The sequence below is a fragment of the Myripristis murdjan genome, chromosome 17, assembly GCF_902150065.1.
Source record: "Myripristis murdjan chromosome 17, fMyrMur1.1, whole genome shotgun sequence".
NCBI classification, from domain to species: domain Eukaryota; kingdom Metazoa; phylum Chordata; class Actinopteri; order Holocentriformes; family Holocentridae; genus Myripristis; species Myripristis murdjan.
The window spans coordinates 15,860,813-15,876,142 of record NC_043996.1 but is presented as its reverse complement, the minus strand read 5'-3'; the positions used below and the strand labels follow the sequence as shown (position 1 = coordinate 15,876,142).

General features: G+C 44.0%; 1 protein-coding gene across 10 annotated transcripts; it reads left to right on the top strand.

Moving 5' to 3' along the window:
- Nucleotides 1-1,162: 1,162 nt before the first annotated feature.
- LOC115374760 (neurabin-1-like) lies at nucleotides 1,163-15,275 on the top strand. Of its 10 annotated transcripts, none has more exons than XM_030073857.1 (20): nucleotides 1,163-1,180; nucleotides 1,395-1,475; nucleotides 2,946-5,346; nucleotides 6,190-6,322; nucleotides 6,786-6,906; nucleotides 7,010-7,114; nucleotides 7,748-7,838; nucleotides 7,968-8,105; nucleotides 8,339-8,392; nucleotides 8,897-8,997; nucleotides 9,207-9,335; nucleotides 10,104-10,200; nucleotides 10,291-10,360; nucleotides 11,161-11,297; nucleotides 11,408-11,646; nucleotides 12,202-12,270; nucleotides 13,092-13,305; nucleotides 13,513-13,611; nucleotides 13,793-13,981; nucleotides 14,485-15,275. In XM_030073857.1, exons 3-20 carry the CDS (start codon nucleotides 3,298-3,300, stop codon nucleotides 14,731-14,733), a joined length of 4,284 nt encoding a protein of 1,427 aa, XP_029929717.1. In that variant the 5' UTR covers nucleotides 1,163-1,180; nucleotides 1,395-1,475; nucleotides 2,946-3,297; the 3' UTR covers nucleotides 14,734-15,275. The 10 variants fall into 10 exon arrangements, with proteins under 10 accessions (XP_029929717.1, XP_029929716.1, XP_029929722.1 ...); XM_030073862.1 differs by lacking the exons at nucleotides 1,163-1,180; nucleotides 1,395-1,475 and adding an exon at nucleotides 1,947-2,020 and having other exon boundaries at nucleotides 2,946-4,046; nucleotides 4,086-5,346; XM_030073864.1 differs by lacking the exons at nucleotides 1,163-1,180; nucleotides 1,395-1,475 and adding an exon at nucleotides 1,947-2,020 and having other exon boundaries at nucleotides 2,946-4,400; nucleotides 4,446-5,346.
- The last annotated feature ends 55 nt before the right edge of the window (nucleotides 15,276-15,330 follow it).

Sequence of the window (15,330 nt, the reverse complement as noted above, 5' to 3'; positions counted from 1 at the left end):
TGAGGAAGCATCTGCCCTCCTTCCCTAATTGGACTCACTGAATTAACAACATTAATCTAATGGCAGGATGTGAGGTCGCAGGAAAACCAAGCGGGAAAGCAAACATGCCACACTGTCATACAGCTCTGTCTTCAAGTTTTGTGTGATGCTTTCATGGCCAAAGCAAAGCTTATCCAAACACAAACAGCTGGCACAGCTGGTTGCATTGGCAGGGGTACAGGTTGCTGTTGTTGTTATAATAGATGTTGGCTCTCGCTACAAGGTGTGTCTGAGCAAGTGGCAGTGACTGAATTGACCCCTCTGCAGTTCATGCCTACAGATGCACCCCTACTCCTGCACACACACTCACACACACACAGCCATCTCAGGCCTATGACTGTCTGCCTGCAAACCCACCCTGAATGGCAGGGTTAGTAATGTGTGCATGCATGACTGTGTGTCATCTTGTCTAAACAATCTCTCAGCGTTTCTGTCCTGCAGTTAGGCAGCCTGAGGAGAGAGGACCACACAGCCTTCTGTACAAGTCAAGGTGACCTACAGCTGCTGATGGAAGAAATATGAGTTGAGGATTATGCCAACAAATAGGGATCTTTGTGTTTCTCGTCTCACTGCCACCAATTATAAATATCACTGATTTCATACAAAAAGCTATCATCATGCATTTCCCTGCTCCATTTATGCTTTTAATTTCGTTTTTTTTCCTCCAGCTTGCCACCTCTCACCCCTGTGGACCCTCCCTCACCCCTATCTTCTGTTCCCGCAATCACAATTTTCACCGCCTGTACCGTTCAGTTAATTTTCTCATTCCATTCTCTCCTTCACTACCTTTCTTTCTGTGCTCCCTCCCTCACCTTCTCTTTGCCTCCACCTCTCAAAATCAACCCCCCACCCCACCCCACCCTGCCCCATCACTCCCTCAGTTTCTGTCTCTACTTCAATTCACTCAATTCATTTTCCCTCCCTCCTCTCCCTCTCCTGGTTAGCCTCATTCAGTGGAAGGCTTTTGTGATTGGCCAGTATTTATATCAACTAGGTCCCGGTGCCACCTGGGACAATGGTCTCCAGTCAGATCCAGGTCACAGCAAGCAGAACCATTCTCCTGCTCTGCACGGATCAGTCCAGTCCAGTCTAGTCCAGTCCAGTCTATCTGCCACACATCCAGCTTCACAGACAGGCACAGGTACTGCACTGTTTCACTCACAGGCATTGCAAACACACAGGTAGACACAGACACACACACACTCACGCACAGAGGCACATGCATCAGCAGGTGCTGCATCACTGCTCCTGTTCGCCTCGTACACACAGGTAGACGCTGGAGATTCTAGCTGATTGCACTAACCTGCATCATGCGCACAGGTATATATTCACAAAAAGCTTACCTCTGATCCCAGGGAAGCCTCTGTCAGAGTGATATTGCATTTTCACGGGTGATGACAACACTGACATGAGGATGGTGATGATCATAGGTAAAGGTAAGTCCTCTTATATTCTGCTTTTGTGTCTGGATGGGACAATAACTGCTTGTTTACGAACCATTCTATGATATGACACCTATTCATAACTGATTTGTCAGTCATTTTCCACTTGAAATAAGAAAGATGCAATTAAATCATTAGTCTACATTGTCCTCAAGAATAGCATCCCTTGTGTTGTAGCAGCCTTCATTGTTACTGTAACAGGACTCTATGATATAAATGAAGTGTGCAACCAGTAGCCAAACAAAACTGTGTAAGGTTCCTGTGTGGATGAGCACGGCACAGATGGATCAACTTGGCCTTTTGAATGTCGGCTACCTTGGCACGCTGCTGGCCATACTTGTTAGTTAACCCACTCACAATCAGTGTTTCACCAGTAACTGGAGTAGTTTACACAGGATTACTGAAGGAATAATCCACTTACAGTATTTAGAGACATGAGTCGCCATCTGTCTGTAATTAACACAGTGAGGGAGCCGTGAAGAGAGGCTGACTACGATCCAACACAGCTGCTGCAGTTAGATGAAACTATCGGGAATCTCGTAAGAAAATGATATACTACTTTATTATGCAGTCCAGTAGGCCAGTGATTACATGCTCATCACACCTTTAAAATGCGCGCTCCTGGATTAGTGAGATTTGCTGCCTTCAAGTGCGCCTCGAAACTTCTATTTCCCTACTTCGCCAACCACTTATATCACGCATTCAAGTATTTGTCATTTTGTGCATTGTTACAAAATGAGTATTTGTTGACTGATATTTTATTTCTGTGCGTTGCGCTGCAGGATACAATGAAGAGGAGACAGCACACACCGGGCTTACAACTGATGTTTAAACTGTTTAAGTAGGCTTCATTTGTTTCGCGAAAACTAAGATAAACAATCAATGCAAAAGGAAACACGTCGCAATAGCCGGTTAATTGCTTGATATAGAATCCCAATCCCATTGAACACAATGGCCTACATTCGTTTGATTAGCAGTTCTTCATACAGCTTCCTCCGATCTATAAATAACACATCTTGGCAGGCTGAGGGAGGACAGAAAGTGTTATCCAAGGACCTAATTATCGCGTTGATGGGCCGTTCAAGTGTGCAACGCTCAGATTTACGATATTTCCGACAGCACTTGAGGTAGCATTTACCCAGGAGCGCCCATTGCTGCTGGAGTTAATTGTAAATAGCTGTGCCAAGTGAATGGCCTTTGTAATCTTCCAGTGTCAGCGACGAGTTTATGTGGTTTTGTAGCCTTGATATGACAGAGGGAAGAATTGCAAACCCTGATCGGTGAGAGTACGTACCTTGCCTACAGTTTGTTTATTTTATTAGCTTTAAGTTAAATGCGTTGGACATACGCGCCCGAGTAAGTTTGTTGCTTTTCGTGGATATAGTTTGTATGGACGGTGCGTTTTGATGATGTGTCTTTTCATACTTTTTTTTTATTTACCGTGTTTACAAATACCTCTTTCAGGAAAATGTTTGGCGTGGTGATGGTGAACAGAAATAAGAAGACTGCATGGAAACTGTGAGGTTTACGGACCAAAACCTGCATGCAATTGGCTTTAGTGTTAGTCCCTTTGTCACAGCTGTCCTAGGACTAATCTGCTCCAATTCAACACCAGCCTTAACATCTATCCTCCCGCATCTTACCTGCCTTAATCACCAGCATTCGACTGTACCAGCAAGTTCTCAAAATTAAGCTCTAATATACTGCACGTCTGCCTAAGCTCAGCACTAAATTGAGTCAGTCACTTTAACGCTACAAGAGCACTTCCTCAGCTCCTCTGTACTATTTCTACTCGTTGGAGAATCTCCATTCCCAAATGATGCGGACAGACAGTAAAGGCCGGAGTGCCTCCCCCCACAGGATAACCTACAAGTCTGACTTCCATGCCATCAAATGCTCCTTTGACACTGCGACCACTAGACATCCAGGGTCCAAGGTTGCTCCTACAAGACTGCCGTCAAGCATGTCAGATCCCGTAATGTCCCACACCAGCAGCCCACGGAGCAGAGGGAGGGTCCACAGCACCAGGGGGCCCAAGATCAGAGACAACATTTTCCTCCAGATGGACAGCCAGCAGCTAAAACAAGATGGCACGCCACTGCTGAGTTCTGGCTCCACACCATTCAAGTCCCCGCAGCTTACTCCCCTGCAGGTTCCCTCACCTCTTCCTGAGCCAAGACGTTCCTTCCTCGGTTCCTCATCTGCTCTCAGCAGCATAGCCGGCATTCTTAATGTAGAGTCTTCTCTGATAGATAAACCCTCCAAGTCAGAGGAGATAGACAGAGCTGCTCTGGCTCAGAAGTTCTCCGTGACCCGGAAGTTATTCGAGACCAAGGTGATGGAGGTTGGCGGGGGACCCGGTGGAAAACTTATTTCTGTCAGGGGAAGCAAGGGGATGGCGGATGGGAGAGGAGAGGGGGAAGATGGGAGAGGAGGGGCCAGCCAGTTGGAAAAAGAGGAAGATGTGAAAATGTCAGTAAATGAAAAGGGAGAACACAAAGAGGATGGCTCAGGTCATTTGAACGAATCAGACTTACCCATCATAAACATTTCTTCACCAAAGACACAGCTTCGTGCACACACATCACTGGAAAATCACCCAAAACACCTCTGCCCAAGAAAAGACAATCTGCCTCCATCACCTAGTGCCATAGCCAAGGTCACATCTGGGAGGGAGGAGACTGAATGCTGTGTGCATTCCTTGAATGAAGTGTCCAACACACAAGCTGCCTCTCAAACTTGCTGCTGTCTTAATGCCCAAAGAGCAACGTCCCACAGAGAGGGCACCAGAGAGGAAGAGTCGGCAGGAGCACCAAGCCTTCACCCCTGTTTGACCCCCGAAGAGCCAGTGAGGGCAGAACTCGTAGACGTGAAGAACGAGTCATCAGAGAGCGATGAGAACGAGGAGGACGGGCAGAGGAAGGCGGACATAAACGGGAGAAAGGATGAGGTGGAAATGTGCATGAAACAAGTGTTAGGAAAAACCCAGGAGCCCCTAGTGGATGATGTTTTTGAAGAGCCAAGTATGGGAACCTCACCAGTATGTGAAACCTCTGCAGGCCTTCATATGGTAGAGCAAAGACTGGAAGATCGTCACCTAGTTGAATTCTTAGGAGAATACCAAAAGGAATTATCTGCCAGCGTGCCACCTAAAAGAGAGATTGAAGATGACGGGGTAGCAGGAAGAGACAAGTACCAGCAGGTGAATGAACATGGGGTGGGTGAGGGTGAAAGGGAGGAGCAGAATGAAAACAACAGACGGCTCAGTGCTGAGACTGAGAAGTTCGTAGAAGAAAGGGAGAACAGACAGAAAAAGACGAAGGAAGTGGTGGTGGAAAGGGCCGGGAAGGAAGAGGGGGGCAAGATGCTTGAGGGGTATGTTTACAAGGAAGAGAAGTTGTACACTGAGGAAAAGGCAAAAGTGGGAGGGGAAGATGCAGAGAGAGAATGCAGGTCAAGTGGAGAAAAGGAAAGGATTGGAATAGAGGAGGAAGAAAGAAACGAGAAAGTAGAAGATGCCGGCTCTAAGCTGCAAGAAGAGCATGTCAAACAAGAGAAGAGCAGAGGAGTTGCTGAAGGAAAAGGTGAGGCCGATGGGAAAGATAATGGAGGAGGAGGAGAGTCCACAGCAATCTGTGGGATTGAGAATGAGGCTTTTGTGTACGATCAGGAACGGGAGAGCCAGGCTCATCCCAGGGACTCAAAATCACCAAGGCAGGATCAGGAAGGCTCTCCGGCTCCGGCAGAGCAGCCGTCATTGGGATACGAGGAAATTCCTGGTATTCCTGAACTAGCTGAGCAGGATGATGAAGACGCAGAGGAAGTCAGGAAGAGAGCGGTCAAGTTCTCCACAGCACCAATCAGAGTAAGGAAATAACTCATTTTAAAGAAGTAAAAAATTTGCTCTGTAAGAACTACCTCACACTACTGGCATTCAGCATCCTTTATTCACTTGATTGGCAGCTGCATGTTGCATGGTGTTTTTGAATTTATACATTTAAAGCAGCTTGACATACAACTGTGTAGCTGTAGATTTGTGTGGCTGTCAGTTCCAGCTGTTGTCAGAATCCATAAAAGAGACGTGTTCGCCCAAAGCCATGTTTCTAATCCATTAGGGGAGGAGGAGAGGCAAGATGGCACACGCTCCTCTCTGTCAATACTTAGAGGAGCTTTGATGCAACAGCGCGCTAAACATTCCTGTGTGCTTGCATGTGTTTGTGTTAATATTAACCTGGGCACATGCATGACAAATTATGGTGGAAATGGTCAGGTTAGCACCGGAAGCTGTTTGCCAGGCTGACAAATGGACTGTGCAAGTGTGTGGCATGATTTTCTCATTCCCTGTAATGATGCCTGTGTGCCTGCAGCAGCTCAAGCCTCAGAGAGAATGGCACCTATGCACTCGCTGGGTCTCTTTCTCACTTTCTCTGACTTTCCCTCTGTCTCCCTCTGTGACTCCACACTCTCACTTAAAGATCTGCCAGCATAAACAGTGTCTTGTTGTGTCAATAACTGCAGATGGCTGGCTTCACAATCTGCTGTGTCTATGGCGCACACACACTAGCCGTGCACATTTTTCATAGCAGTATTTACAATAGGCCAAAGTTTTACATTAGTGTTGAGGTAAACTGACGCCACAATTGATTTTTAGACATGTATTGAGTGAACCTCACTCTCCACGCCTCCCACCCCTCCTGCTGTCTGCCAGGTGTACAGTACCTATTCGAACGCAGTGTACGACAGACGCAACGACGATATTGATCCAGTAGCCGCCTCGGCTGAGTACGAGCTGGAAAAGAGGGTGGATAAAATGGACGTTTTCCCTGTGGAGATAGAAAAAGGTAGGTGTTTCCTCCTGATCGCGTCTGTTTGTATGTTTTCTCCGTAATCATCTGCACAGATTTAGCCTGAACCATTTAAGATAAAGTCTTTAAACTAAAAACAGAACAGTCAGCGGGGCTGTACATAAAAAAAAAAAAACAATAATCCGACTCTGACATAGATGGGTTTGGATGGGAGAAGGCTCCTCGCAAGATGTTTCTGTCATCTGACAGTCTTGTTACCCTCTCCGATCTTTACAGATACTTTCTGTGCATTAGCATGATGATATTCTCTCCTTTCGCTGTCCCCTCAAGTGCTGAGTTTTATAGCTAATCAGCTTGCAGCTTTGTAACTGAGGATGAGTCAACTCCATCTGTGTCTCTGTTTTTTTTTTGTTCATTACTTTCTACTATGATGGCACAGACTGTGTTGGTATTGTGAGGATAAATGTCTTCACTCAACGTTTTCCCTCCTTGCCTCCAGGAGATGAAGGTCTGGGCATCAGTATAATTGGGATGGGCGTGGGTGCCGATCAGGGCCTGGAGAAGCTGGGAATCTTTGTCAAGACCATCACTGAAGGAGGAGCTACGCATAAGGATGGAAGGTAATGTACAAAATCACTTGCTTGTTTACGTGGGATTCAGCGTGACTCCCAAAAGATGACACTCTCTTCTCTGGCTGTGTTTTTGTGTGCGCACGTGCATTAGGATCCAGGTGAATGACCAGATAGTGGAGGTGGATGGGGTGAGTTTGGTTGGAGTCTCTCAGCTGTTTGCAGCCACAGTCCTCAAGAATACATCAGGCCTGGTCAAGTGAGTCATGTTTCAGTGCTGTTTGCGTTTGCAATGGGATGTTTGTCATGGCAGTGAGAGGGTTTCTTTGCATTTGACAGATGGTGGAATGCATTTCTATATATTGCTACTCCTTTGACAGTGTTGGAGAGTTGTCAGAGATGTAAGATTTTTCCTGTCAGTGATTTGGAGGCTGAATATCTTAAGGCATATCTTAAGGTGTATCAGTTTAAAAATAAATTGCAAACTAAGCAGTGAAAAGGGTCAGGAGTTTTATAAGTCAGTGGTTTTCAATATTTCAACATTATATTTTAATCTCACCACTTTGAATGTATTTGTCAGTGCGATGTCCTAGTATGACATCTAAAGAATTTAATACTTAACACAAACCAAGAATTTTTTTCATATAATGGTCCGTAGTGCAAAATCACTTCAAATGGGCGCCCATTCGGGAGCTTAATGAAATTCTGTTTGGGGGTCTGGAACATGAAAAAAATGTCTGGTCTGAGTTACTTGAAGGTATTTTCAGTGTTGACTAGCTGAAAAGGAGAATTGATTTGGCCCCGTGCTGGTTTTTCAAGTGTTTGTGTCCAAGTCTGTCTCGAGATGTTGTCGGTAACCACATCTTTGACTGGCTGCTCACCTTTGCTGCAGGTTTTTGATTGGCCGAGAGAAGCAGGGGGTAGAGAGTGAAGTGGCACGGCTGATCAATGAAAGCCTGGAAATGGACAAGCCCAAGAGAGAGGTGTGATTCCTATGAGAGGAGGGGAGTTTGAGTTCTGCTCAGGGTTCCGTACAGGCTTGCTCACTTACTTTTTTCTGTGTGTGTGTGCGCGTGTATGTGTGTGTGTGTGTGTGTGTGTGTGCATTACAGAGAGCAAGGTCAGGAGATGGAAGTGCAGACAATGATGACGGCATGTCAGTAGAAGAGGAAGAAGAGGAGGAAGAGGAGGAGGATGTGTCTGTACTGTCCAGTCTTGACAACTATCAGCTCTGCCTCAAATACCAGCAGGTACTTCATAATGAGCAAAAATCCATCAAGATCCATACGCTCAAAGTCTATATCAACGGTAGTAGATGAAAAATTGAGGATTATGATGCAAATATTAGCATTGTTTTTTTTTACCATATCATTCAGCCCTGTGTGGAAGTGATATTAGTGCATCCTTCATGTCTAACTTGGTGTGATATACCCAAACTATCTGTGTATTTTTGGTTTTCTGCTCGCTTTTTTTTTTTTTTTAGCTCCAGTCAAAACTACAAATCAGAACAACCCAACTTCACCAAGCTAAGGAAAAGGTAGGTCACTCTGCTGAGATTGAGATCTCATGCAGACACATACACACACACACACACATACACACACACGAGTACTGTACTCCTGTACTCAATTCTTAATACACTACCTTTCCCTCCACATTTAGAACAGTCTGACCCATTTAACTGTGTATAAAATGACGTGGTGTGGAGTTATTAGGACACGGGCCGTGTTCCAACACTACTTCACGTCAGCCCTCCTTTCTGCCTTTTCCTTGAAGTAATCACTGCTGTGACATAACTGGGTTGGCAAAAGCTTTTCAGTGGAAAGTCTGGCTTTCTTCTATCCAACTGTTTGATCTGTGAATACTTTATTTAATTATTATTTATTTTTGTATCAACATCCTGGATGTAAGAGGATTGGGCACGTGTAGGGTGAGGCAAAATAACTCTTCTCTTTCAACAGCTCCAGGAAAGATTTTTTAACATATTTGACAGTCATCCATGTATGAACACATGCACACTGTGATTTCCTTTGTTCCCCAGTTGAAGGTGTGTCAGGAGCAGCAAGCCCAGTGGGAGAGCCAGAGGGCTGATTTGGAGCAAAGGGTTGAAGATGGAGAGGAGAAAGCTGACAAACTGGAGAAGTACTGCATCCTAAGCTCTATGCATCCTTTCCTGTTTGTAATCATGTTTTTGTTTATAACAAAGATCAGAACCTGCACAGAGACTGGGGGGAAATTGATGCATGCAATAAAGATAATCATGTTGATCATGATTTAGAAGATGATTATGAAAATGATGATAATGGTTAAGAGGATGTGAATGACCCATTGACCTTCCCACTATCTATTAGGTACTGGCAAGAGGCCCAGACCCTGTGTAGGGTTGTTAGCCAGCGTTTGGCTGATGCTCAGAGCCAATCAGAGGGCCTGGAGATTAAATACAGCAAGGCCAAGAGACTGGTCAGAGAATACCAGAGCAGGTAATATTCAACTCTTGGTAACCCTTGAGTTTGAGGTGTGTGGAGGAGGGCAGTGTTGTAGTTCTTGTGATCTGTGCCTGAGCCCATGTCACCTGTACATGTCTGAATTGATTTTTAAGCTGAGCTCATAGCCACTCTGCTATGGTGTAAGAGCTGACGTACATTGTAAAGGTATAAAATCAGCAAAATTGAGAACAGTCAGCAACTGTTGAAAGCTATGTCATTAATTAATTGAATTTGGTTTGAAACATACTGGTAGCCTGCAAATTTGGCAGACAAAGGAGACTATATTGTGTGTTTAATAAACTCTAATAACTTGGGGAGTTCCCTGCTGCATCTCTACATGCTGCAATAATGAGCACGTGGGAGGAAGTTGAACACATTTACGCTAGTAATGCAGCATAACCGTATAAAACCACAAGAGCTATGAATGTCATTTTCACTACATCATTTAGGAAGCAAAGGAAGCCTTTACACCTCTGTATGACAAAGAAGACAAGAAAATGGGAAAATAAGTTTGAGTCCTTAATCACGGCTTCTGAGTGCAAAGGCAGTTAATACACAAATCATAAAAAGCGGTCCCAGTCCGGGACTTGAGTACTACAAGTCTGGAGGAGGGACAAGACAAGTAGTTGAAGTTGTAATTTTCCACCAAATACTTTTGATGTTGTGCTAGCAATGATTTTGTGAGGGAGAGTCTTTTGTTTTCTTCTAGATGAGTTTGGAATTAACCTTTTCATATAAAATTCGCCTGCTTTGTTCATGCAGAGAGGAGGAGAGGGAGAAGAGAGAAGCTGATCTGAGGAGAGAAATGGAGGACAGAGATAAGAAACACAGAGAGACTGTGGAAAGACTGCAAATGCAGGTGAGAGGAGACTTCTCTCATTCCCACATGGATTGACTTCATTGAACCTGCCATTTCTCTGTGGTCACTGTTCCATGCTGTTCGTCACAGCTCACACAGGTAGAGAGAAAAGAGCCAGTGCCTGAAAGAAAGAATCACGCTCTGGACACTTCAGTCCCAGGTAGGCAGCTTTACTTCAGCAGATGGACGGTGTAACACTTGTGACACCAGTGTGCAAGTACTGACTTACTCTATGTGTGCTATACATTTCTCTATGGCTGACTTGAAGGAACAGTTCACCCAAAATATAAAAAAGACATCAGGTTTCCAGTTAGCTGTGGTCTTCCCTATGGATGGGTAGTGTTTTGTGAAGCTCAAACTGTCAAAAATGTACATGTGTAAAACAGAAAGGGTTCTATCCAAAAACAGTGACATGGATACCCAACATAATCCACAGTCCTCACAGGCGAAGAGTTTTTTTTTTGTTGGGAACTATTTTCTGGCAAATAATACTGGCAAATTGTATGCATCCACCCCCAGCAAGTACATTACCCAAGTGTATAGCTACAGTTTGCAAGTTTCTCAATGAAACTCTTCACCCTGAAGCCTGCAGGTTATGCCAAGTACCCTTGTCATTTTTTGTGGAAACAGTTTTTGTTGTTGTTGAGTTTTTGACAGTCTGAGGTGCTTCATGCCCCCAGCTTAACAATCCAAACAATCAGATCAGACAAAGGAATCAGGATGGATAGGTTGCACAAGGGATAAGTGAGATATTATCTTTTTTGTGTGTTTTGGGTGAACTGTTACTTTTAATACTGGAAAATGAAAATTATTATGTAATATTACTCACTTGGTGTAGAGGAGATTTTATGGGTTCAGGGCCAAAGGAAGTGTAAGCCTTCTCTGTTGTTGTGTGCCAACACGAAAATGAACAGGTTTGTCAGACCTCTTGAAAAAATGTTGTTTGTGTTTGTGTGTCAGGTCCAGACTGGTGCATTCCAGTTCCTGATACAGGTCGTCTAGATTCCAGCGCCCACAGAGCTAGAGCTCAGCTGGCCCAGAAAGCCAAGCGCCACCCTCCCTCACGGGACAAACTCAGAGAGAGCTTTAGAAGACAGGTCGGATGCAGATTTGAAAAATGCATTGACACTCAGTTGTGTAGTGTAGCTGTGTTTTTTTTCCTTCATTTGCAGCCTTGTCACACACACACACATGTTCCTTCCTGTAGGAAGATGAAGTCCAGAAAATGCAGGAGAACCCATCGCTGGCTGCTCCTTCAGCAGTAGGGGCATTACAAAGGAGCAGTAGAAGTGACCAGTCCAGTACCTCATCCTTCTCCGCCCTCAGTACTCAGCCCCCCACCACCTCCATCTTCACCCCTCCCATCCACATCAGTGACGTGGTCACGCCCTCCCCCACCAAATCCTCGGCATCCAGAAAGTCCAAAAGGAAATTTCCTGACTTCAGGTGCATGAGCCTTTATCCCTTCTTTTTTGTCTTGGACTTGGGATCATAATACCTCATTTTCCTAGTTCACAAGTTCATCAACCACAAAGAACCTCTTGATCTTTGCTAGCTACCCGCCAAAGTTGCTGATACAGATCACTACTGGTCTGTATTAGCTTTAAAAAGCAATATTGGTATCAGTTCAAAATGTATTTTACTGCCAAAATTTGTCTGAAATTTGGCATTTCTTGTATCATCAGTGTAGCTGCCAAATTAGCAACAGTACAAAACTAACGTGGGATTTTGTTTACAAATTCTAATTATCTTTAGATAGGCCTGTCTGAAAAACTGAAAGTGTTTTCCACCTACATTTGTTTTCCGATTCTTAACAAAATCACATCGGCTATGGAATATATTTATTCTATAGCCGATGAGGAGATAGAATATTATTATATTATTATTATTATTATTATTGACCTCAAACAACATTTTGTTCCATCTCTAATGGTATCATTCGGCTGCTGGTACATTCCCCCCTGATGCTTTTCCTGTTTGTAATCTCTTTTTCTCTCCTAGTGGCCTTCGGAAGTCTCTAGGGAGAAGGAGCAGAAGTGAGAAGAAAAGTCGAGACTCCATATCTAACAGGTGTGATAATGCCTCACATTCACACAAACACAAAACATGACGGGTCTCTTTGAGTTATAAAGTTGATGCAGATTTTCCCTGAATTTTCGATGACATAACAAAGGGGTACATGGCTTCATCAAATCTATAGATGCTAATTGGTATCACCCTCACCATGGTGTGTTTTTTGAAATCATGGTGTAAAAGGGAATTGCTCTTTTTCACATTGTTCCTCAATGCTTTTTTAGCTGTAATAAAATCATTGCAAAGCACAGACTCTTCAGTGTCTGTCACAACACGGCAGTAAGCCTAGAAGGATGACAGCCAATCAAGACTAAGGACTCGAACTACAGCCAGTTAAAACTGACAACTCAATCTACCAGCTTTTTAAGTATTTAAACATATTTTGTCAGGCATGTCATCGGTGCCTCTTTCACTTATTGATATTATATTGATATTTATAATAGAAAATCTTTCTCGATGATAATCAGTTCATACTGGCAAATTTAAAATTAAAACACTCTGGCTGTCAACCAACAAAACTTGTAGAAGATTCTCATCATACTACTTTCATAATCATAATAGAAATTGACTAGTTGCAGCTTAATAAAATCCCAAGAAAGCTTATTTATTTAATTTATGAATAAATTCTATTAAATAAAGTTTATTAATGATGACCCACACATTACTTTGTTTTCCCTTTACCCAAAACTCGCCAAGCTATGGATCTGCTTTCTTTTAGCAGAGTTACATTTCCCCCATGTGGCCAGTACACCATGTTGCAAAAATAAATTAATGGAAGGAACTAGGTTTTATTGTTATCAAGGTTGTGTGTTTTCCAGCAGGGCCTCATGTGGCGACCTGGTGGACGGACCCACTGGAGTCTCCCCGTCAGGTTCGGTCACCTCCATGCCTTCCTGCCTGCCGTTTCCCTGGTTCGGAGAGCGAGGGAGGGAGAAGGAAGGGGAAGAGGAGTGTGAGAGAGGCAGGGAGAGGCTTCGGTCTGTGTCAAGCAGCAGCTTGCCGTATCTGACCACCACGGGCAGACGAGATCAGGTGAGAGAACTCACACAAACACATTGTGGCGGCAGAGCAGGCCATCATGTGTTTGAATTCTGCATTCATACTTTAGTGCATGCATGTCGAGTGCAAACTGGAGTAGCTTTAAAAAATGAGAATGCATGCACACACATTGCAGTTCATAGGCATGATCACAGTTGGGGTGTTACGTAGGAGGCCTGGGTTTGTGTGTGTTGGTTCCAGAGTATTGGATCTCCAGTGGGCTGCTCCAGCATGGTGGGTCATGTCTCTGATCACTCCCTCTCTGGACACTCACACACTTTCACCTTTTCCTCCACTGAGGTGAGTCTGTCCTTTCTCTCCTTCCCTTTTTCCCTCCTTTCCTATGGAGCTCTCTTTGCCTGCTCATCTTTTCTTTACTCAAAGCCTTGTGTCTTGTTATCGTTTTGTTGTCTCTCATTTTTATTTCTCCCATTCTCCCTCTTTTCTTATGTTAAAAAAAAAAAATCTTGCATCATGTCAGACTTTGGACAATGATCCGATCCCCGCTCATAACAACAACCAGTGGCAAAGTCGGCCCATCTTGGAGTGGACCAACCAGCAGGTGTGCCAGTGGTTAAGCGGCATGAACATGGAGCAGTACGTGGCCGAGTTCACTGCCAGAGGTGTGGATGGGCCGCAGCTTCTCAGCATGGACAGTGAGAAACTCAAGGTGAGCTGCTGTTGTTTAGACAAGATTTGTGGATTTTGTCCCACAAGACTCAAATCAGCTATGACTTGTGAGTCCTCTTTCACTGACCCCCTTTATACCTGCTATTATTAGCTTTTATGAGAAGAGGCGCTGAAGAGGTATATGATGCGTGCTGGTGAATTTAAATATACACGTACAGGCACAGATAGATTTGTGTATCTCTCTTGTTTGTATATATGTGATCAAGATCTCGTTCTGTCTGGATCATAAGTTCTGAATCTGGGATCTGGCTGATGACTAAAAATGTGGAACCAGTGCATCCCTAATTTGTAGCCTCTAGACCTTTAATAGTCAAATGTAATAGCCTGAAAATGAAATGTAAAAATTCCCATTTCATGCAGATTTCATGAACTCTGAATGGTTTCCATGTTTCCCCCATTTAAAAAACCCAACCCGCCCCACCTGTGTCCCTGTCTGTGCTCCCTATCTTCTTTTCTCCTCTCCTCCCTCTCTCCCTCCTCCAGGCTCTGGGGGTGTGCAGCCAGAGTGACCGTTCGGCTCTGAAGAAGAGGCTGAAGGAGATGAAGAAAAAAGAAGAGAAAGAGCAGAGGGAGAGAGAGAAGAGACTGAAGGAGGAAAAGGAGAAAGACAAGAACATGCTCATGGAGAGGGAGAGTGAAGGAAAGGAGAAAGAGATTAGGATGATGGAAGAAAAAGCTGGAAAGGAGGTCGGGCGCAGTGGCAGAACAGTAAGAACTGAGTCACTTTTATAAAAAAATAAAAAGTATTGCAGCGATGTCATAAGTATATCCTAACATTTCAAACCAACCTAGCCTTGTCGGATTTCTGTTTCAAGCACATAACCTCTATTTTATGTTGCCACCAGCACGAGGGTGTGTCTGTAGACACACATACATACACACACACACACACATACACATTTACAAGGACCAATGATTTCTGGTTGGCTGATCCAGACACCTAGCTCTACTGCACACACATTTGATAAGACACCCCGTCATTTAGAATGAGGAAAAGTGATTGGTTTAATTGATAGATTATTGGATCCAAGCAGAGTTTGACTCCAGCACCAAAGTTCACCCTTCCAGCAAATATATATCTCCTGCACACTTCCAGTGATAAAGTGTATGACAATTTACTACGGTTTTATAATGTTTTTTTTTTTTTAAGTTAAATTATTCTTAGGCTTTACCAAATACATGTTTTAATATTAAATGTGTGCTGATCACAGCACCGAATTGTCTTTGCTGTAAATGCTTTTTTTATGTATTAATAAATAATGTTTTAAACTTGCTGCTGTTGTCTTATACTGTGTTTCAGTTTGGCCTGGAAATGTCACCAATGAAAGA

Bases quoted from the DNA above. Each gene is read 5' to 3' on its own strand.
- LOC115374760 (XM_030073857.1), top strand. From the start codon at position 3,298: ATGATGCGGACAGACAGTAAAGGCCGGAGTGCCTCCCCCCACAGGATA. The intron at 11,298-11,407 runs GTCGGATGCAGA...TCCTTCCTGTAG, and splicing joins GAGAGAGCTTTAGAAGACAG to GAAGATGAAGTCCAGAAAAT. The intron at 13,306-13,512 runs GTGAGAGAACTC...TGTTGGTTCCAG, and splicing joins CCACGGGCAGACGAGATCAG to AGTATTGGATCTCCAGTGGG.